General features: G+C 30.6%; 2 protein-coding genes and 2 long non-coding RNA genes across 4 annotated transcripts; 2 read left to right on the plus strand and 2 right to left on the minus strand.

Annotated features, from left to right (window-relative positions):
- Positions 1-4,342: 4,342 nt before the first annotated feature.
- LOC126842971 (actin, muscle) lies at positions 4,343-8,093 on the minus strand. The gene is made up of 4 exons (XM_050580235.1): positions 7,951-8,093; positions 6,934-7,080; positions 5,165-5,651; positions 4,343-5,077 (listed from the first exon to the last, which is right to left on the minus strand). Exons 2-4 carry the CDS (start codon positions 7,057-7,059, stop codon positions 4,560-4,562), a joined length of 1,131 nt encoding a protein of 376 aa, XP_050436192.1. The 5' UTR covers positions 7,060-7,080; positions 7,951-8,093; the 3' UTR covers positions 4,343-4,559.
- Positions 8,094-14,830: 6,737 nt separating this feature from the next.
- On the plus strand, positions 14,831-19,243 carry LOC126842671 (uncharacterized). The gene is made up of 3 exons (XR_007686374.1): positions 14,831-17,509; positions 18,719-18,785; positions 18,856-19,243. It is a non-coding gene; the product is annotated as an uncharacterized LOC126842671 (long non-coding RNA).
- On the minus strand, positions 18,819-20,868 carry LOC126842668 (gonadal protein gdl). Its single transcript, XM_050579744.1, has 4 exons — positions 20,640-20,868; positions 20,362-20,522; positions 19,990-20,123; positions 18,819-19,598 (listed from the first exon to the last, which is right to left on the minus strand). Exons 1-4 carry the CDS (start codon positions 20,720-20,722, stop codon positions 19,449-19,451), a joined length of 528 nt encoding a protein of 175 aa, XP_050435701.1. The 5' UTR covers positions 20,723-20,868; the 3' UTR covers positions 18,819-19,448.
- LOC126842669 (uncharacterized) lies at positions 19,955-21,602 on the plus strand. The gene is made up of 3 exons (XR_007686372.1): positions 19,955-20,562; positions 21,209-21,326; positions 21,434-21,602. It is a non-coding gene; the product is annotated as an uncharacterized LOC126842669 (long non-coding RNA).
- Positions 21,603-21,689: the final 87 nt, after the last annotated feature.

Consider the following 21,689-nt stretch of genomic DNA (forward strand, 5'->3'; position numbering starts at 1 on the left):
TTGTGTTTTGTAGTCAACAAAAAATTATATACCTTGTTAATTTATAGATTTAATTAATTTAACTATCGGTTCAATGAGTTAACAATCGTTTAAATGCTGATGTTGACCCTGAAATACGAGTAGATAATGCATGACCTAATTTTGCATACATTAACTTCGTAAACATAATCGCTGCCATGTTTAGCAAAGCGATAAGCTTTGTCTGCGTTAACTGTTATGTAAGCGAAGTTTAAATATTTATTTAAACTTGTTGTGCGCTTCTTCCAAATCGTGGTAGGACAATTTTTTACTTGTTCGCGTTTGTCTACTAACAAAGTACCTGACCACCGTCATCGAGAATTCCAGGACATAATTTACAGCTGATGTTTATATTATATTCTCCATGTTAATGTTAAATGATACGAAGTGTATAACTCAAAGGACTGCTGAGTAGTCTTTTAATTATTTTAGCCTGATAACATTTTTAAATCGACATGCCTCAGTCGGTTTCAATGTATTCTAAAGGCGTTCTAGGTCGTGTCATTGGTATTGATCTTGGCACTACTAACTGATGTGTATAGTTGTAATGAAACAAAATATCGACGAAATCAAAAGAGCCCGTCTTGAACCTTTGAACTAAGCCCGCTCTATTAGTTAACACTACAGATGTTGACTATTGTAACGACTATATAGTTGTCTTAATTGTCCACAGGATATAATAGCAAATGTGTTAGAAGTAGAGTTAAACAAAGAAGAAAGAGAAAAAAATGCACAGGCATAGATGCATAAATGCAGGTATAGTTGTCCCGAGGAATTAAAAGCTATTTTTCTAAAACTTCATCAATCTTCACTGAAACTGTGTACTAAGTAGCTTACAGGGTGATGGCAGCTAAATGGGAACAAGCAAGCAATGCTAGTAATCAGACTCAAGAGCAGGGAAATCTTATAAAAAAACATTCAAATGAATAAACTGTAAACATAATAGTATAATGAGTCAATAACACTATAGTATGATTATTATACTTATTTTAAAAAAAGAAAACTTTACAAGACGCTTAGGCGCTTTGCTTCTAAAACCAATCCACGCCATTCTTCTCTTGCGAAAGCCAAGTCAATAGTTCTATTCCAACCTGGTTTTATCTCCATCAGGACCTCTTTACTGTGTCTAGTCCTCTTTGTTGCCACGTGGTCTTTAGATCTATCTGATTTGCTAATACCATCCACTTTCCAAACATGTCCACCCTACACTAATTTTGAGCTTTTCACCAACTGTACTGTACGTTGTCTAAGGCCTTTTTTACTACAAATGTTTATGAATTTTTACCCATTAACCAAATAACACTTAAGATGGTATTGTTGCCCATTGTAAGTAATAACTAATCTCACAAGTTTTTCTGAGATTCCAAATTTTTTTAGCACAGTTCATCATAACTCACTACGGTTTATATTATCGTAAGCTTGTTTGAAGTCTATAAAGACTTAATATTATAAAAGTATTATAATGATTATTATAAAATAATAACTAATATCTGAATGCTATCTATAGAAATGACTGGTACATCAACACAACAGTAAACACTGTATCTATTTCCTTGTTCAACATTAATATAATAATAGTCATAATACAAAAATGTAATTGCTTGTTTATTAGCTGTTATTAAGTCATATCTATTTAGAACGTACAAATAATATCTAGTGAATTAAATTTTGTTTATTAGCTGTTATTAAAGTCATATCTATTTAAAACGTACAAATAATATCTAGTGAATTAAATTAGTAGATTGATTAACAATTCTATTCTATTCTATAGAACGAGCTTTATATTATATGAAAAATTGTAGACTCTAGCTAGATATTGACTAAAAAAAAAACTCGTTAAGGGTATATCCACATATGGTCAAAATTTATTAACAACGCTATCCAGCCGTTTAGGTATTTACCAAGTTCACTTTTTATTACTTTTCTCGCATATATTGTTAATATTAAACTCAAATAAATTTTGTTGCTGGGTTGTAGAAATAATGAAGCAAAACCTTTAATGAACGTTCGTGTAAGAATACAATCCAATAATATACGTATTACTCTAATTTATAATAACTAAAATGTCTATACTTTTATATAGAACAGCCGTAATTGAAGATACATCAATCTGACTTACCAATCCATTGTGCAACACAGTGAAACGTCGACCACTTTAAACACTGCACGCCAGAGAACTGTATATCTAATTAAAAAAAAAAAACAAACAATATAACAAATATAACTTTAGTAAAATAATTAAAACTAAATATTAATTTGTACTTGACCAAAAATGAAAAACAGGCATCCCGGTTGATGACGAATGCATAACAAATTGAATAGGGTATTTACTATCAGAAAAGTAATCCATAGCCTATAAGTTATGTTACAATGAAATATAATTATAATAATATAATACATAATAATTCAAAATATTTACTTCTAGTTGATAAGTAAAAATTAAATATGCGATTATCAAACCCTGTACTTCAATATTCTCTTTAAACTAAAATAGTGAATAATTATTAATTTAATTATATTATATGTTTCACAATCCTTACAATATAAAACAGAGGTTGTTAGAGAGTATAATTTAATTACCATTATTTTAAATAGTAATAAGTTACAATTTTTTTTAAAAATAGGGAGGAGTTCGTCTTATTTTTTAATTACCATTTTACATTTACCTAAAAATGTCAAAGTAAATACAATACATGAGTATGTATAACTATGTTTACCTTGTTTAAGTGTAACAATATCAATTAAAGTAGAACTAAAACATTTTAAAAATTCAATTTATATGGGTATGTGTACAGTATATTTAATATGGAGTTTATTGACGCTAATACAATACGTCTTTGCTGTAAAAATAACATTTATGTATACCCGATGTCATTTAATGTTAGCCCAATAAGTATATACATTTGCTTATAAAATATGAATAATAAGTAATACATTTATTTATCTACCTAATAAATAGTAGTTGGTGCTTTAATAAGCGTAATTATCATTATTAAAGTGTATGATAAGTAAGTAGGTAGTCTACTATTTATAATATATGTTTAAACACAAACTTATTTTTAGCTTAGAATGTATCCGATTAGGTAGTTAGATTAGGTTAAGTACAATAATTGTGTTGAATGTATTAGGTAGGTTACAATAATGTCTTTGAGCATTTTCTTAGTTATCAAATTTTGAAGTACAATTTATTTAATACAAATACTATCTACTTTTAATAAGAGCCAAAAATAGAATCCACTCCACTCTCTCGAATTCGAAAAAAAATTTTAAGTTTTCATTAAAAAGATTAGTGTGAATTTTGAGGCATATGAGCCAAGCAATAAATCATTAGTTTTCTCTATGATATTTGTTTATGTAGATCAAATTATTTTAGCTTAGATTTTTTTTTATTGGACTATTACATTTAAACGTTTAATAAATTATATTTTTAATTAGATATTTCTTTAACTGTAACACAGCGAGCTTAAATTAAATATCTTTTTAAAAAGTAAATGCGTTTAGAAGAGAAGATAAAAGATACTTATGAGTACTTAATCAATTTATGAAAACTTATGTATAGTTTATTAGGTAAATAGTCGTATACGCTTAGCTTAGAAGATTATAATTACTAGTATGAAAAAAAATATATTTATCACAACATGAAAATAAATAACCCATACTTACTTTAATCGATGTCGATTATTGTGATCATGTAATTTCTGTCACTTATAATGATCATATTATAAATAAAATATAATATTAATTTAATTCAAATCAGTTTTAATTAATTTTAACAGAAATAAGATAACTACCGCTTGTTCGTCGTTAAAAAATAGTGTCAACATTGCTGTTGAAATTATTATTGCATGTTAATCAGCAAGTAGGTGTCGTGTAATAAATCAAAGTGTTAAATTTAGAACAAAACATGATCTAATTTGTAAGATGCCACGCCGTTTGCTTTTTGGAAACGAAGCCATTTCGTTCCAATATTATTAATAGATGCTTAGCAGATTACCTTGTATGGCGACCTCGTTATCAAGATACTATGCATATTTCAAAATCTTACTTCTTTTCACGTTGTAATCCAAACCGAAAAATTATTAGTTATGTCTAAAAACGGCGGTCTTGACGGACCAAAGGTAGGCATTTACAAGGAAAGAAAAAATATATAAAACACATTGCAATTTTGAGTACAGTGGTTTGCAGCAAATTGAGGCATTGATGCCTTTTACCATTTCGACTGTGAAACTCACACCATTTCGTAATGAGCTATATAGAAAAAACATGGTGAACACCAAGAGGAGTAGTTTGGCATATTATAATAAAGATTAAAACGTACAACCGGTATAGTATAGAAACGTTTATTCGAAACGATTAACGTGCTAATAAATACATGTTTTTTTCCCCGATAATCGAACTGTTATTTTATCCCCGTGTAAAACGACGCGAATCGTCTCGATATGTACAAATAGAAAGAAAACGTAGTATATGTTTTCTTCAGTATAAATGAACATAAAGCGTGATTGTGATTTTTGATTTTGTGTGTTATGGGAGGTGATGGCTTAGAAACATTTACGGTGGACGATTCCTGGGCCGGACTCGTCGTATTCTTGTTTGGAGATCCACATCTGTTGGAAGGTGGACAGGGAGGCCAAGATGGAGCCACCGATCCATACGGAGTATTTACGTTCGGGTGGGGCGATGATCTTAATCTTGATCGTGCTGGGAGCCAACGCGGTGATTTCCTTTTGCATCCTGTCGGCGATACCGGGGTACATGGTGGTACCTCCGGACAGTACGGTGTTGGCGTACAAGTCCTTCCTGATGTCGACGTCGCACTTCATGATCGAGTTGTACACGGTCTCGTGGATACCGCAAGATTCCATTCCCAAGAACGACGGTTGGAACAAGGCTTCCGGACAACGGAACCGTTCGTTTCCGATGGTGATCACCTGTCCGTCGGGCAATTCGTAGGATTTCTCCAACGAGGTGGAAGCCGCGGCGGTGGCCATTTCTTGTTCGAAGTCCAGGGCGACATAGCACAATTTCTCCTTGATGTCGCGGACGATTTCTCTTTCAGCTGTAATCGTACAATAGAAAACGTGTTAGCGCTTGGCGGTCGTAACCGTCCGACCGGGGGCGGCCGTCTCGGATTTTTTTTACTTACCGGTGGTGGTGAAGCTGTAACCTCTCTCGGTCAAGATTTTCATCAAGTAGTCGGTCAAGTCACGGCCGGCCAAGTCCAGACGGAGGATGGCGTGGGGCAGTGCGTAACCTTCGTAGATGGGTACGGTGTGGGAGACACCGTCACCGGAGTCCAAGACGATACCGGTGGTACGACCGGAAGCGTACAGGGAGAGCACGGCCTGGATGGCGACGTACATGGCGGGTGTGTTGAAAGTTTCGAACATGATTTGGGTCATCTTTTCACGGTTAGCCTTCGGGTTCAACGGGGCTTCGGTCAACAGGATTGGGTGCTCTTCTGGGGCCACACGCAATTCGTTGTAGAAAGTGTGATGCCAGATCTTCTCCATATCGTCCCAGTTGGTGATGATACCGTGTTCAATGGGGTATTTCAACGTGAGGATACCACGTTTGCTCTGGGCTTCGTCTCCTACGTAGCTGTCTTTTTGTCCCATACCGACCATGACTCCCTAAACGAACAGTGAACATCCAACGGGTTAGTAAACGAACCGCACGTGCGTTCTCCGCAGACCCAAAAGGGGGTGCCAAAAACGCACATCCCTTAAAAAAACCAACCCTCCGGCCAAAAATAACTCCACTCTAAATGCGGGATTTCAAGGTAAAAAAATTGCTAGTAGCAAAATGAAACAAAACTTTAGACCCAGTTCGTAATATGACAGCATTTTAGAATTTTAGAACTAAAATTTTAATATCCCTAGTAAAATAATCGACATAATGTTGCGGAAATTCAACGAAACAAAATAAACAAGTCTCCCTATTGTTGTGCAAATATACTATAAATTGTTGTCTTTATAAGAATAGTTAATAGATTAATTATTGAACTTTAAAAATGCATTCGGCCCAGATATAAGTGTAAAGAGAATTCGCGCCCTAACCGTTTTAGGATTCGGTTATCGCTCGGACATAATATTGTTAAGCGCGGCTCAAGTATACCGCTCGATTTCAACCGTGTTCGTGTCATTTGTTTCATTTAAAAATTATATTATATCGTTTAAATGTCTTTGGACTCGCCGAACCGTAATCGTGTTTAACCCGTTCGGTAAGTAAAATATAAGAAGAGAGCCTTTACAAATGGCCATCGGCAATACAATTTTTTTTTAAATATTTAAATAATCGAGAAACGAATTATATTTTAATAAATATTTTTAACGAAATTAAGTAAATTTATTTTGAGTTTTAAACTTAAAAAAAGATAAAATGTTCATTAACTGGATCCGATTTAATATGCATAATAATATTATTATGTGTGTACCGATCCGACCAAACGGTAGTGTTATTTCTGGATTGCGTTCCAGACCCCCTCCGAGTCCCTCCAGACACGTTGGATTGTCTATTTTTATATAAGAAAATAAAATAATAATAAAACGGAATAAACCGAGGGGACGCGAGCGGTTATAAAAAAAAATAACTATCAAGGAACGCACGTTATGTGTAATAATAATATTACAAAATCGAGAAACTTTTTGGCTCCCGCACAGAGCGGCGCGGCGCCGCGTCCCAGCTGTTGACGGGACAGGTTTATTTTTACACCGTGCCAGCGGCGGCCACGGTTGGCACAGGGCCTGCCGACGGTCCCTGTTGGTGGGCGAGCCACTTGTCCTATTTTCGGGACGTTACCATAAATGGTCAACGATTCGGCGGCGACGGTGAAGTAATTATTATTATTTTTAAACGGCCATTTTCCCAAACGGACTTTGAAGTCTACACTTTGTAAATATTTTGTATACCAACCTGATGACGGGGTCTTCCCACGATGGACGGGAACACGGCACGGGGTGCGTCATCTCCGGCGAACCCAGCCTTGCACATACCGGAGCCGTTGTCGACTACCAAAGCTGCTACATCGTCGTCACACATTTTGTTTTCGGTTTACGTTACCTAAATAAAACAAAACCAGTCAGAAATATGAAACGCTGTTTAACAAGTCGAAAAAAACAAACAATATCACAGTGGCCCAAGTCCCTAGAAATCTAACCCCGTTTTCTAAAGTGTTTTCCGTTTTCAAAAAAAAAAATAAAAAAGAGATCCGTTTGCCTCCAATCTACCAAAATTATCATATTATCAAATTATCAACAAATTATAAGAAAAAAAGTCGTCAAAAACTAAAACTAAAATCAAAGTGTCACGACAGCAATGACGCGACCATGACTTAGAAATATATATTTTTTTAAATAACTTTTCTCTCTTTATGATAACTTTTGTGAATCGAACGTAACCGGCGTGTCGATCGGATGCCTTCAATTGTCTTTGTATGAACATAAACTAGTTTCGTTAATGACTAATGTAGTAAACTATTAATTTATTTTAACCAATTTAATTCTATACCGCCTAACAATTAAATACAAGTGGGTGCCGCTTATAAACTTGATCAATCGCTTGTCGAAAATTAACAGTATGGCTAAGTGTATCCAAAAAAATTAACACATTTTTTTTTTTTAAATCATCGCTTGTTTCTATGTAATATTATAGAGTTGTTCGTACTTAATATTTGATTTTAACTTGTTCACAATAATTATAAGCGGTATCCACAATATTATTAATTTTATTCGAAAATGAAAATATTACAATAACTCTTGTTGAAACGTAACGATATTATAATTATAGAAAATTAAAAATCACTTTGCACTTTGAATAAAAACCGAACTCCGGAACGCCGGTTTAAATATTTTGTTGTTTGAAAAAAAATCAAAACGTTTGCAAGTTTTCTAAGTATGTATAATATAATATAATATACTGATGTGCGCTTACTTGGTACGATGAAAAATCCTGGACGGTCTGCGGCTGTGTGGCTGCTGATCCTGTGACTGTGCTAATGAACGTAGTATCCGTCGGTGCGGGAGGTTTTATAAACGGCCGGGTCCAAAAATACCGGCTGCCGTCCATACATGGCTATGTCAGACGGGGGCCACCGCGTAACACTATTTTCGGGGCGCTGCCGTTGCGCCGCAGCCCTTTGCGCGGCCGGCCCGCCATATATGGCTCGGCCGGCGACCCTTGGACGGACCTCGGCCATCGGCAGCCGTCACACTCCCCCACCATCGCGGTCAACTCGGCGGCTGTGCTGGGTTTTCATTTTTTTTTTAAATAAGGGGAGGGCAACAGGGAGGGGCCACATCAAAATATTATAACGGTCTTATCCGAAATTCGGGATTAAAACTTGTTCGCTTCGATTTGTTTACATCTATTTTTACAACGGCGGCGGCGGCGGCTGCTGCTTGGTCCACGCGATTTTTCAATGACCCATTATTGTATTTATATAGTTGTTTAACTTGTTGTACGCGCGGCCCGTATATTATACGTCTTATTTTTACACCGCAACGCCCGTACCAACCACCGGCACCCACCGCCAACCTGGACGGCCAAACGTACCGCGCGCCCGCCCTTCCTCGGGGTTGGCTTTAATATGACGGCCATAAGCGGAGTTTATGTGACCGATGGTCGTCACCGAAGCGAAGAGGGAGGAGGGAGCTCCGTTTTATATTCTGATTAGGCTAAACTTAAAAGCCCCCAAATTAAGTCTTATTCGAAAGATAAGGACATTTACTATAATATTATGTAGTTTTGAAAAGTTAAAATTATCCAGAACCCCTTCGGCGGGGACTTGAAGTATGACGAAGATACACATGTTATTACACAATAATACCGACCTAAAAATTACCAGAAAAAAGTCAGGTCTGAAAGGGTTAAAGAATAAAAATCTAAAATTACAAAATCCTTTTTTTTTTTTTTTTCAATCCGTAGATTGGTTGAATGATGAAATTCTCCTCTTCGTCCTCTCTTTTGACGACCTTGTATTGGCAGTCCCCACCCGGAGATCCGAATGGGGGACTCTTTACCTCTACAATCATCATCATTTCATCATTATCCTCAGGAAGTTAATGCAGTAGTTTCCTCTTGCTTTCTGCATCGCAGTTGGTGAGCCATTACCTAATATACCTTATATTGTTTACCTAGCTTAAAAGGGATAGCGTGGAGGGAATTCAGATATTAATGCCTATTCCTAATTGTATAGTTTGTTGTTTTCGATTTTCAATGAGAGAAAATGCATTTTTAGTACATTTACAAAACTTTGCTTTACGTCAAAACTTATTTTTATTTAATCGACGAAATATCGATTTTTTCCATTTTCTAAAGTTGGAATTAATCACAATTGCTCCAAGTAATTAAACATTGTGTAAAATGGTAAATATTCTTAAATAGTAAAAAAAAAATAAATACCAAGTTCAAAGTCAAAACACGAATAACTCCAGTTAGGTTAGGCATTCAGTACGGAATTAATTTTTAATTTGAAGGGTTCAAAATCAATAGGGTATAAGTATAATATATAATTTTTGTTTTGTTTTTTTTAAATTAAATTTAACAGTCTTTAAAGATATTTAACACTTAGTTAATCCAACATATACCCTAAGTATGATTTTTATGGCATAACGGTAGGTATGTATTTCGTACTGGATGTTCCATTAAGCTGCCCTCAGTGTGGTCTCAGTGAACATGTTAAAGCCGTTTTTTGGCTACTATTCGCAGGTTAACAATAATATTTAAATAATGGGTTTACTCTCATTTCTGGGTTATTTTTTTTCTTACGAACCCGCTCTCCTTAGACTTAGATTAAATAATTAATCTTTTCTTTTTTTTTTATAGTTCTAGGCATATTCTCTTGTTACTGTTCAACAAAGTTTTTTGAGAATTTATTCCTAACAATTTTTTGCACCCGTTTTCAAGTCGCCCTGGACAATATTTTCACTTGAACCATACAAATCTGTCGAGGATGAGATAAACATGGCTTACCTTGGGCTTACACCAAGTATGGTCACACAAGTTCTTTAATTGAATTTAAATAAAAATATTAAATGATGATTAAATCCATTAATTTGAGTTGTGCAAAAGTTGAGTTATTGCCAACTCTTATATTTGTCGTTTTGATACAATTTTAAAAATAAATTATCGTCTAAACGTTAACCTGATTTTTTTTTTACCAAAGTGGGTTTTATTAAAACTTTGGCAAAAAGTATCACATTTGAAGACATTGAAATAAAATACACCAAGAGAAAAAAACCTCAAACATACCATAACTTTGTACTTGTTCTATTGTTATATTTTACTAAGAAATTAATTAAGAAGAAAATTTTAATTATAATATTCCTATACGTAATAAATAGCTTTGAAACGTTGATGAAATTCTAATAACTAAAGTTATTCCTTAAGTAAACATTTCGGTACAATGTTTTTATTGAGTTATTTCATTTTCAAGGTAACAGTTGGAATTTTCGTTGAATGATTCACAAATTTATATTAGCTGCAGTTGCCAAATAAACCCATTTTAAAAGTACATATTGTGTTTGTTGAGCTATTTTTTTATAGTGGCACAAGAGAAGTTAAAGATTTATTGGTAATTTTTGTTTTGCGATAATACAAACTTTCAGTTGTAGTCAATTGTGAGATAAAATATTGCTACAATTGGGTCAATTACAAAGTACTTGAACTCATTGTTAAGCATTTAGATAAGTAATAAAACAAAATTAAATTTCAGTTGATTATCTAAAGTAATTCAAGATATTATTTTTAGTGGCGAAACGAGGAGCATCTAAATGGTTGAGATACTCCCGACTTGCCTTCAAGCCTAAAAAGTAGTCATTTTGTAATTTTCTTTAATTATTAATAACAACAATATATTTGGATATTTTTTTTTTATAAGACGATATTCAGTTTATTTTTGCAGATATTTTAGATACCCTGACAAATTAGAATTAAATGTGAAAATAAAAAGAAACTAATTATATCTCTCTCTCTAAACTGTTTATATCCAATATAAAATCGGACGACACAAGTATAAATGCCTTTAACAGGCATTTTATGAACATTGTTTGTAGTTTATTTGAAGTATTTAAAAATTACTTGCTTGATAAATTGTTTGTTTTAATTTTTTGTTCGGCAACTTTTATGTTATTTTATATCAACAACAGCTGATGTTGATTTGCCCTTTGCCTTTCTACGTCTAATACTTTTGAAATTATATTATAGGCTCAATATTTTCTATATAATAATTTAATTTAATGTTCTTTTAATGGATATATTATTTTGTCACATTTTTTTTTTTATTACTAGTTTGTAAAATACCATGTTTGTTTTATAATAACATTTTTATTTCAGAGTGGACTTTTGATAAACATGTATTTTTAAGGAATATCAGATCATTATTGGGATGTTTTTGTGGCGTATTCATTTATGATTTATTACACAATATTATATAATTATTGCTATCATCTCGTGATGGTAGCGTGGGGCCTCAAAGGCCTATTAAGCTTACGACGATAATAATATAATTATTACTTTAGAATTTCTCCAAAGCAGACAACCGCACTAACCGTCTAGAATTAATTATTTGAAAAGCATAATTATATAAAGTTTATCACACATGAAATGACCGTTTTCTATGGGAATAGTACTTTTTGTTGTTGCTTTATTACTTGAGAGTTGAGGCATTTGAGCGACTCGTATTATGCAGCACAGGAATACTTAAAAAAAACGTTTAAAGTGTTTCTCTATCTGTATTATACATATGGTAATGTTATTGTTAACCGATTTTTGGCAATCTGTAAAAAAAAAATGTTTCCACAGTGTCTATCGAAATAGCTTTTTCAGTGAGAGATTTCATCGAGTTTGTGAGATTTCACTGCATAATACACACACACACACACACACAACAATATACAATACTATTTAAGTCGACGACGACGGTGTGTGTGTGTGTATACAGACTTAGCCTACGGTGTATATTATGTTTTAGTGGGAGAGGTATGTGGACCGTTGCCAAAGAGTCGGTTTTTGATCCATTTTACTATTCCCAGACGTTCTCGGCCGATTTACTTATGCGGCAATGACGTTTACAAGAGCATGTAAACCACAACAGCTGCGCTTCTGATCCTTTTCACGCTGTGCTGCGACCCAAGATCAGTTCGTCCAAAATCACTCTGGTACACGATTCGTGTGCATTTTCAGTGTTTTTTAGTTTTTAAGTAGTACAATAATAACTATATCACTGCACGTTTGACTACGATTTTCGTTTCTTATAGTCAGTATTTTTTATTTTATTTTAAATAATAATTTTAGTGATTCTACAATATTTTTGAATTTTTTTTACCGAAATTTGTTATCAACACAAGTGTACTGTACCTACTTACGAGTACACTTGTAGACTGTAACGAGTACGATTTCAATAAAAACTGGTATACTATACATTAGACGAGGGGAGTACAATAAAAATAAAACACAAATTAACGCATTTTAAGTTATTGCTACGTACAAGCCGTACAAGTTATTTTTTTAACGGACCAAAAACGTAGGCAATTGCTCGACGCGTTGGCACGCACGCAACAAGTCCTAACGCACTGCAGCACTCGCTAACGAGCCGCATACTAAAATTGTACGCGAACGTAGGCGCGAATTTCTAATGCCGGGTTTAAGCGGTTAGTAATGTACTTATATAATATGTATATATATTTTTTCATAGGCTCAAATAATAGAAAAAATATGTTAAATTTAAAATAAAATAATTTATAATATTCAATTTTTATCGACTCGCTTTTAAATCAGATGCACTATCAATAAAACATTGTTATTTGTTGATTATTAACAAAAAATACATTTACATTTTTTATAGTCTATTTTTGTTTGTTTTCGTATACCGTTAATCGTTGGCAAAAAAAGGAAAACACACATTCTAAAAAAACTATAATAATATTAGGTTTGTTAAATGTAAAATAAAGTTTGATAATAGCAATTTTTTTTACCCGGGTTCCAAACTTAAATATAAAAAAATTTGTCAAACCCACAATTTATACTAAACTTTTCTATTTTAAAATGTAACTTGTTGGTATAATATTTAATAAATAAATATTACATAACATTTATAACAAATATGAATTGCTGTACGCTAAATAATTAAGTTATTTTTTAACGGGATTTCAATGTTTCAACTTGAAAGTGTATTTAACATTATCTAAAAGCTAAGATCTTAACATTAAATTTCTAATTTCTAATAAATAAATGTTTATTAAACTTTTGTAAAACGGTCGTAAATTAATACTTGAAAAATGGTTCATTAAACTTTTAATAAAACTTAATTTTTTAACCATTTAAAATTTGATTGAGTCACTATGTTGAAACAATTAGTTTTAACAATTGAAAAATGTTGTATGGCTTACTTCTTACTCTCGTATCGTTCCCCTAATTAATAAGTGTTTCATTTATTAAACAGTTGTTGGATTATAATTTTTTCTAGTCATTAAAAGTGAAATGGATAGTAAACGTTATTAATTATCAGTAATAATATTTGTATTCTTCTCAATTTATTTATATTATATTATGCTAAGTTTATTTATGTGGGTGCTTGTCACTTTGAATTCGATTTTTAATTATCATATTCATTATTGACTGTCTTTCAAATTTTGTCCATTACAAAATAAATTAGATATATTTAGACAATTATTTCTACTAAAATGATATGTTTCCAGGAGAATATATTTTAATATGTTTTAAATTTATACATTAAAATCGGGTGTAGGGTAAATTTTCTTCGTTCAATATTGTATTACAAATCGTCATTAATAATTTTAATAAATTTTACAATATCTAGTTCTTATAAAAATATTTAAAAATCTAAATCTTAAAAAAAAACCACTATAATTGTTTAAAATGCTCACCATACGCTTAGAGATTTTGCCAACAGATAACTTGTAAGACTACATGTGCGCGGATGCAAGTAATTACCTCTTATAAAGCTACATTTTTTACACACTATTGAAGAAACTACTACAAATAAAAAAAACAATTAGGCGATTCCCATAAAAGGCTTGTTATTACATTATTTAATCAACCCAGTCGAAAGTTTTAAACTTTAGACAATTTCTAATGTTATCATAAAATTAATAAAAATGCATTTAAGAAAAGAACTTGCTTTAAAGCTAAAAAATAGGTAATTGTGTAATTTTTTTCAAATCGAAATATTATCTATAGTTATGAAATTTACATATTTTTATGACTATTAAGCATATATTTGTAAATGTTATTAAAAACAAATGTTTCAAAAGATAATAATGTTGTCAAAGTAAATAAACTTTATTTCGTTACTGATTGGCTGGCGGGCGTTGGGTAGCAATTAATTTATGAATGAAACAAACGAACCTTTTTTTTTATACCTTATACTCTCATATAGAATGTCATTTTTTATAAACTAAAAAAAAAGGTCAAATTTAAATAATGCTAGGGAAGTAAATATAGTGCTGGAAATTCTACAAATTTAATAAAAAAGTTGGATATTTATTAAAAGATATGTCTGTAATTTGTACATTTCTTGTAATTTATATTTTAAATTTGTTTTCAAAATTTCAATAGGTAGTATACTAAATCTTTGATTTTAAAGAAAAAAAAATTACTCAAAATTAACCGTTTTTTAGAGCTTAAGCATTTGCCTATTTGAATTGCGGTATTGTAATATTGTTTGTTAATAAATAATTCTAGTTGACTTATATTTCATAGTTATTACCCTTCAGTATAGCGCAAATTTTAATGCATTCTTTAAAAAAAAAAAAAAAACACTGCAAATTTTGGTATGCTAAAAAAATTATTGATAAATATAAGTATCATGATAAGATATTAGGAAAATTATGGTCAGAGTCGTTGATCAATTGTTGACCTGGCTAGGAATTCAGTGTACATTTTACTGTTTTAAAAACAAAATTTTGTACACCTTTTTTAACTAAGAAAATGTATCAGTTAGGCTTTAAGTCAAAACCTATAAATAGATGTAAATTTAAATTAATTAAAAAAAAATAATAATGTTAGCGTTATGGAATATGGATTATTATTAATATCCTGTTTCTTGCAAAGAGCTTGGACGACCAAATCGAGACGTCATTTGTTCTTACAGAGCACACGTGTATACACTTTTAAAACATGGCATGTACATTGCACACACTCATATCTTCATTAGTAAATATAACTTATAAAGTATGTGTTTGTGTATGTGTGACGAGTGGTATAATATATCCACAGCCAACAACTCGCCAAAACGATGTGATTTGCCTAAATAAGCAACGTTGGAGTTTATAATTATACATACAATTATTTTATCTCTGTTTTTGGTTTTGTATGACAGTTGAAAATAACGAATATTCAGAACTGATAACTTTTGGAAATTTTTCTTTGGTTTTAATTGAGACAATGAATGTCAATTGTGATAACATGCTTAGTCGTCAATGGGCACATAGTAAATAATATAACTTTAAATGAATTCCTAAACTTTATTCATAGACATTTCACTGGTAAGGGACTGCTGGAAATTGTACGATAATAATAATAATATATTTATTTAATAAAGTAGTTAATTTTTCAGTTTACTTCTATACCTATCTCTTTCGAAAAAGTATAAAGGCAAGTTTTACAAGAAAAAATTACAAACCAATTTCAGTTTTCTGTTTCACACTAGGTCGTTAAAACAATTTAATGAAATGTAATCGAACAATGAATGAAAAAAGAATACCAAATGGAGACTGAAAATATTTGTTTATATTAAAGTTATCTTATAAAAAAACAACTGGTAAAATTTAAAAGTGAAATTAAATTAACTTGAGTTAGGTTTTTTTTAATAACAGTTGAATGTCCGTGCAGTCTGCAATCTGCTGACCTAATCCGTTTAGTTCTATGCAATCGTTGTAAATATTTATTGTATATATATTTTAGTTTTAAGTTGGTTTTATGTCATAGAGAGCTGGCCAGTAGGTAAGACATTTTTTTTGTAAATAGTTTTAGTATTCTCTTTGAATAGTAGTTAGTTTTGCATACCAATACTCATTTTTGTTTTTATTTAGTTTGAGACTTATACAGTCCACATCCTTTATTTAACAGCTATTATTTTCCGAAATACAGTACTAACAAAAATATAAGGCGGTGGACGCATCTAATATTACATTAAGTATATAATGGTAAATGAACGACCGCGTTTTAAAAAAAAAAATGTTAACTACATTTTTTTCATTAACTGTAAAAAAAAATTGTTCATTAGTCATTACCATACGAGATGTAGACCCCGCCTATGGCTACCTTTAACTAACTAACTACAAATATAACATTTATTTTATTTCCAAACAAACAATAACTATAAATATACTTGACAAAATGCCAAAACTGTATTTAATTTGTATTTTTCAAGTTGTTATAAGTCATATATTAAGTGAAAAACATAGAAGCTAAAAATTGTAAAATACTTTTTCCACATCTATGGCCACATAATTTTGTATTCTAACTTTCTAAAAATGTATAGTGTTTTATGAAATTAAGTAGGTAACTGAATAAAACAGGACAGGGGCTTTACCCCGATGTTAAATAATATACTGATCAGGTATATTAAATTTAATTTGTTTCTAAAAAGTTGTGACTCTTGGTATTATATTTAACCATAATATTATAAATTTAAATATATAATAATATTACAGCGGAAATTAGTCGGCTGATTCTACTTGGTCCGTTATAGCGTAGCTCATTATATAATATAACCTATATTAAAGCGATGCCAAAATCTTTGGGTTTCCTGTAAATTGTAAACTCTAGGTCATATAAGAAAACCTATAAAATATAAAATTGTGTCAAAAACGAAAACAGAGTTTTTTTGTTACATCTGAAATCTTAATCGAAATTTATAATTTTATCTCCCATTGCGATAATACAATAATACCTTTGAACAGGTCCTAAATCATAGTAAAAATAATAAAGTACACAAATAGTATACTTTAAATGTATTGTATAAGTTTAAACGCTTTGACAATTGACGACAAGCGTGTACAACGTTTCCAATCAATGTAAGGCCGCTAGTAAAATGTTTTCATAATAATCTTAACCACCGTTGGTATGTCTTGTAGAGTTTAGACCATTCAAACCTTTTTAAATAAACCTAACCTCCCCTATGTTTAGTGGCTTCTTAAAGGGTTTTTTAAAATAGTTTTATCATTAAACTCGCTTAGTGAAAACATGTTCATATCTTTTACTACCTTAACACAAAATGAGAATGGTAAAGTATTGCCAAGTTACTAGAGGTAGGAAACGAGTGAGACGGTCAGTACAGTCACGGCAGCGGAACAGTCGTGACATGACCCTGAAGATGGACCCTGCAAAGGGTCCGAAACGTCGGTTAACAACCATTGACGCGGATATATCCGAAAATCAAGCATGTGATATTTCAATCCGCGAAAGTTTCAACACATTCTTATTATAAAAATGTTATGAAAATTAATTTTGTGAATGTTTTATAGCAGTAAGTACATATCTGTGCGTGTATTTAATATATAAAACACATACTTAAACGTATTTTATTATATAACTAAGCGATAGAGTTACATTATAAAGACTTGTGAATACATACACATATAATGATATATATTTATAACGGCAAACGCCATAATTGGTCGTCCGCCGTTGAAGAAGATTAAAATAGCACTTGAGACATTTCGCAAATATTGTTTTATAAAAAACAATAAAAAAATGTACACGATTTATTTATATATAATTAAATGAAATGTGTACTCCGAGTTCATCAACTGAAACATGTAATAATTATTGATATGTTAATGAGTATAATTTTACGTGTAAAACGTGTCATTTTAGCCAATATACCAAATTCGAAATTCATTGTATTATTTATACCTACGCTTAGTTGTAATTATAAAATGAACCGTTCAATTATAACGAATTAGTTCGGTTAATTAAAATTTTAATCAAAATGAAATTGATGTTTTAATTAATCGCCTTACGTCAATTAACTAAATGGTATTGTAAAGTACATTGTTTAATAAAATTTGCCAACGATGATTGTTTTCAGCTAAATAATTTTGTAATTAGTTGATTGGTTTGACTATAACTGATTTTATAAGAAATCGAATTTTAGAGTCAAAAAACAATACCTACTCCTCAGCTTCACATTGAAGCCGAAACTAATTAAACAAATGGATTTTTAGTTCTAACGAAATAAGTCCCGATTAAATATTTATTTGTCATTCGTTAATCCAATTAAAAAATGTAATCATTTTTGAGATTTAAAACAAATAGACCAACTATTTTTTTTAACGATTTTATTTTTCTAATGTAATGACATCCATTTTTTTTTTTTTGGTGAGTTTTTTTAAGAATTTAATACTTTTTAAGTTGAACTCCTCTCAGGAAATGGTACAAACTTTTAAATGGCTCACATTAAAAAGCACATTGTTAATTTTGTTGGATGTGGAAAGCCTATTTTGAGATTTAAAATTAAGAAATAAGAATTGACGAAACCAAAATAATTATCGGTCATAGTTTTGTTATAAATCAATTTTTGTCTCATAATATGGATGTTGCAATAGAGCTATAGCTAAAAATTATGATGAAGATAGTTTTACTGTAATTTATCATTAGCAAGTGTAGGTACTTGATAATTTGTACGTTTTGTAGTTTGTATTTTAAGAATGTCTTACTAATTTGTATTTCATAGTTCAAATACACAAAACGCTAAGAAAAAAAATCACTCGAGTCAAGCTAAGAAAATCTACAGTTCAGAGGTTCAGTAAATAAATTGTTAATTTTAACATCAAAACATTATAATTTTTGGCATATGTGTATTTTATATAGATAACGATTTTTTAAAAATGAATTACATCGTCAAGCCCAGGAGATCAGTCAATAGCTGTTGTACATGGAGAAATACAATATTTGTATGGTCTAAATTTAAAAAAAAAATATAGTTAAACTGATACATGTACGAGTATAAAGTGGACGGCTCATTAGACTAGTTGCCACACAGACATGGTATACTATTTAATTAATTTACATACAGATAAATAATTCAAAAAGCGGGTAATTATAAAATAAACTATATAAAAGAATAATAGTTAATTATAATAGATGTTAGAGACGAAAAGATACTAGATCGTTAACATAAAATTGAAATTTTCTATGTATATAAAATGGTATTGAAAACGTTACGACGACACAAAAAATTAGTAAAATAAAAATTTTATTCTATACAACAAAAAAAGTTAATTTTAACTATTTATTATTACTATAACAAAACAAACAAATTTACAATTTATTTATTAATACTGGTAAGTTGTACATTGTAGAATTAATTATAAAAAAAATGATTTAACCAGATAAGTACTCATATCGGAGAAATTGTATTAATTTTTAATTTAAATTGTCATTGTTTTTTTTTCAATTTGTCATCAACTATCGGTCACTTCCTTTTTGTCGATTTGACTAAGCCGTATGATAAAGTCACAGAGCCGTATTTGTACTTGAATACGACTGGGATCATCAGTTTCTTCAAACCCCGGTACTCCCGCCATTTGTAAAATATTTTGTTGTTCACGTCGCTATAAGAAAATAAATGAGTAAAATATACATATAAATTATTTTAACTAAAAATATGTTGTATGTTACTTATTACAAACTAATTAGTCTTGGCGTTATATATAGAATAAATAACAATTTAACTTGTCACTTACACTTAGAATTTTTATCACTATATTTTTTTTTTTATCAAAGGGGTAGTTTTTTCAAACAAAATGTGCTGGTTTTTAATTTTTTTTTGTTGTTTTAGTTTTATTAAAAGTACAACAAATTTTTTTTTTAATATTTCAGAATAGGAATTGTTGGAAATATTTCTATTTCGAACAATCCATATTATGCTTTTGTACAAAAATAAAGCCTGTATGCCTAAAAGTTAAAAAAAAAATTTAATATAAAACACTTAAATTTATTTACTTTTTCGTCGAGTTCGTTAATTATTTTTTTATCAAATTCTCTGAGATTTTTTCTATGGTCTGCTTGAAGTTGAAGACGCATCTCTGTTTTACCAGGTTTGTCTTTGTCCGATTTTAATAAAGTTTGTATACTGACTAAAAAAAAAAAAATATTTAAATTTTCAACCAAACATTTTGCAGCAACATTAATAGAAAATACTGGTTATTAAAATTACATATAATTGCAATGTTCATAAATAAGCCGCTCATTAACGAGGGTTGGACCATTAAATTGTACAGGAGTCACTCGTTAACATAATATAAATTGCTATGTATTTAATTGATAAACATACTGAAATTGAAATTGATTAAAATAAAATATTATATACAATACCTGAATGTGTATTAATAATTTCTAATCTTTTTTGAAAAAGTTGTTTTTCAGTGACGTGTTGTATATCTGTAAGTTGTTTTACGATGCTATATAACGTTTCGTCAAGAAGACATTCAGCCAACTCGCAAAGTAATTCGTTTGGAATACGTTGTTGATATTTTCTGAAAACAAGATGCCAATACACAGCGGTCAGAATGAAAGGTTGTTACTTGTAATTAATCAAAAGTTATTATTAAAAAAATAAATTGTACTTAACATTAATGAGTAGACCAACTCACCTTGGCAACTCTTTAACCATTTTTTGTAGCTGTTCATTGTAAAAATACAGTCTGGATTGCGTTTCGTTTTGGTTGTCAGTCATAGCGTTCCGATTCAATTAAAAAATAATATAATACAACATTAAAGGTTTTAAGTATTTCACACACAATTTCAATTACATAATAAATCAAAATTTCGTCGTACTTCGTAGTTCGGTTTAATGAATTTGAATATTTTAACTTTCTCAACGATGCTTAATGCTTATCATTAATTATCAATATTGTTATTATCATGGAAGATAATATTATCACATAATAACATTTTGTGATAATAATATTATCATTTATCTACAACAACAGCAGCTATGTTTTCTGTTTATATTTAAACAATTTAATTAAAAATTAAAATTATTCGTATATATAATCGGTTATAAAATATGAAAGAAGTTTACAATATTTACTTTTATTATTTGATATTGCTTCAGGATAAAAATTTAAATGAAGACTATAAATATCCTGATGTTATTCATTATAATTTTTGTTTATAAATGTCGAGTATCCGGGGAACATAATGATAGTAATATTTTCAGGACTGCTCTGCCACCTTATGCTGTTGCAGCTGAGTCGCGAATATTATAATATTTAAGTTTATGAATAGGACATTTTTCATGTTGCTATCAATAAAAGAGAGCAAGGGAGTTAAAAAAAGTAAGAACAAAAAAATGTTATTAGTCTTTTAGTAGTTTTACTAGCCCACATTATCGTCATCCTCATTTTATACGAGGGAAAATATTTATGTATAATTTTTGTTCAAGTTTTTTGGATGCAAGTGGAGAACCAAAACCGGGTTTTTTAAATCAAAATAGGATTTGGCTAGGAGTTAAGAGTATATTTTTGTCACTTTACAATAGAAATTTTGATGATTCACCACCGTTTCAAGTTAGTTATTATGTTGCACGTAATCAGTAACACCTTAAAAAACGAATTGATGCAAGTATTTTTTATTTTTTCACTGAATTTATAGATTAAAGTATATTAAAATAAAAATAGATTATTCTTTTTTTGCAGACT

The sequence above is a fragment of the Adelges cooleyi genome, unplaced genomic scaffold (genome assembly GCF_023614345.1).
Source record: "Adelges cooleyi isolate 19-005CV unplaced genomic scaffold, UGA_ACOO_1.1 ACOO_flye_CR_arks_rails_tigmint_CR_PRNA_574, whole genome shotgun sequence".
In the NCBI taxonomy this organism is placed as follows: Eukaryota; Metazoa; Arthropoda; class Insecta; order Hemiptera; family Adelgidae; genus Adelges; species Adelges cooleyi.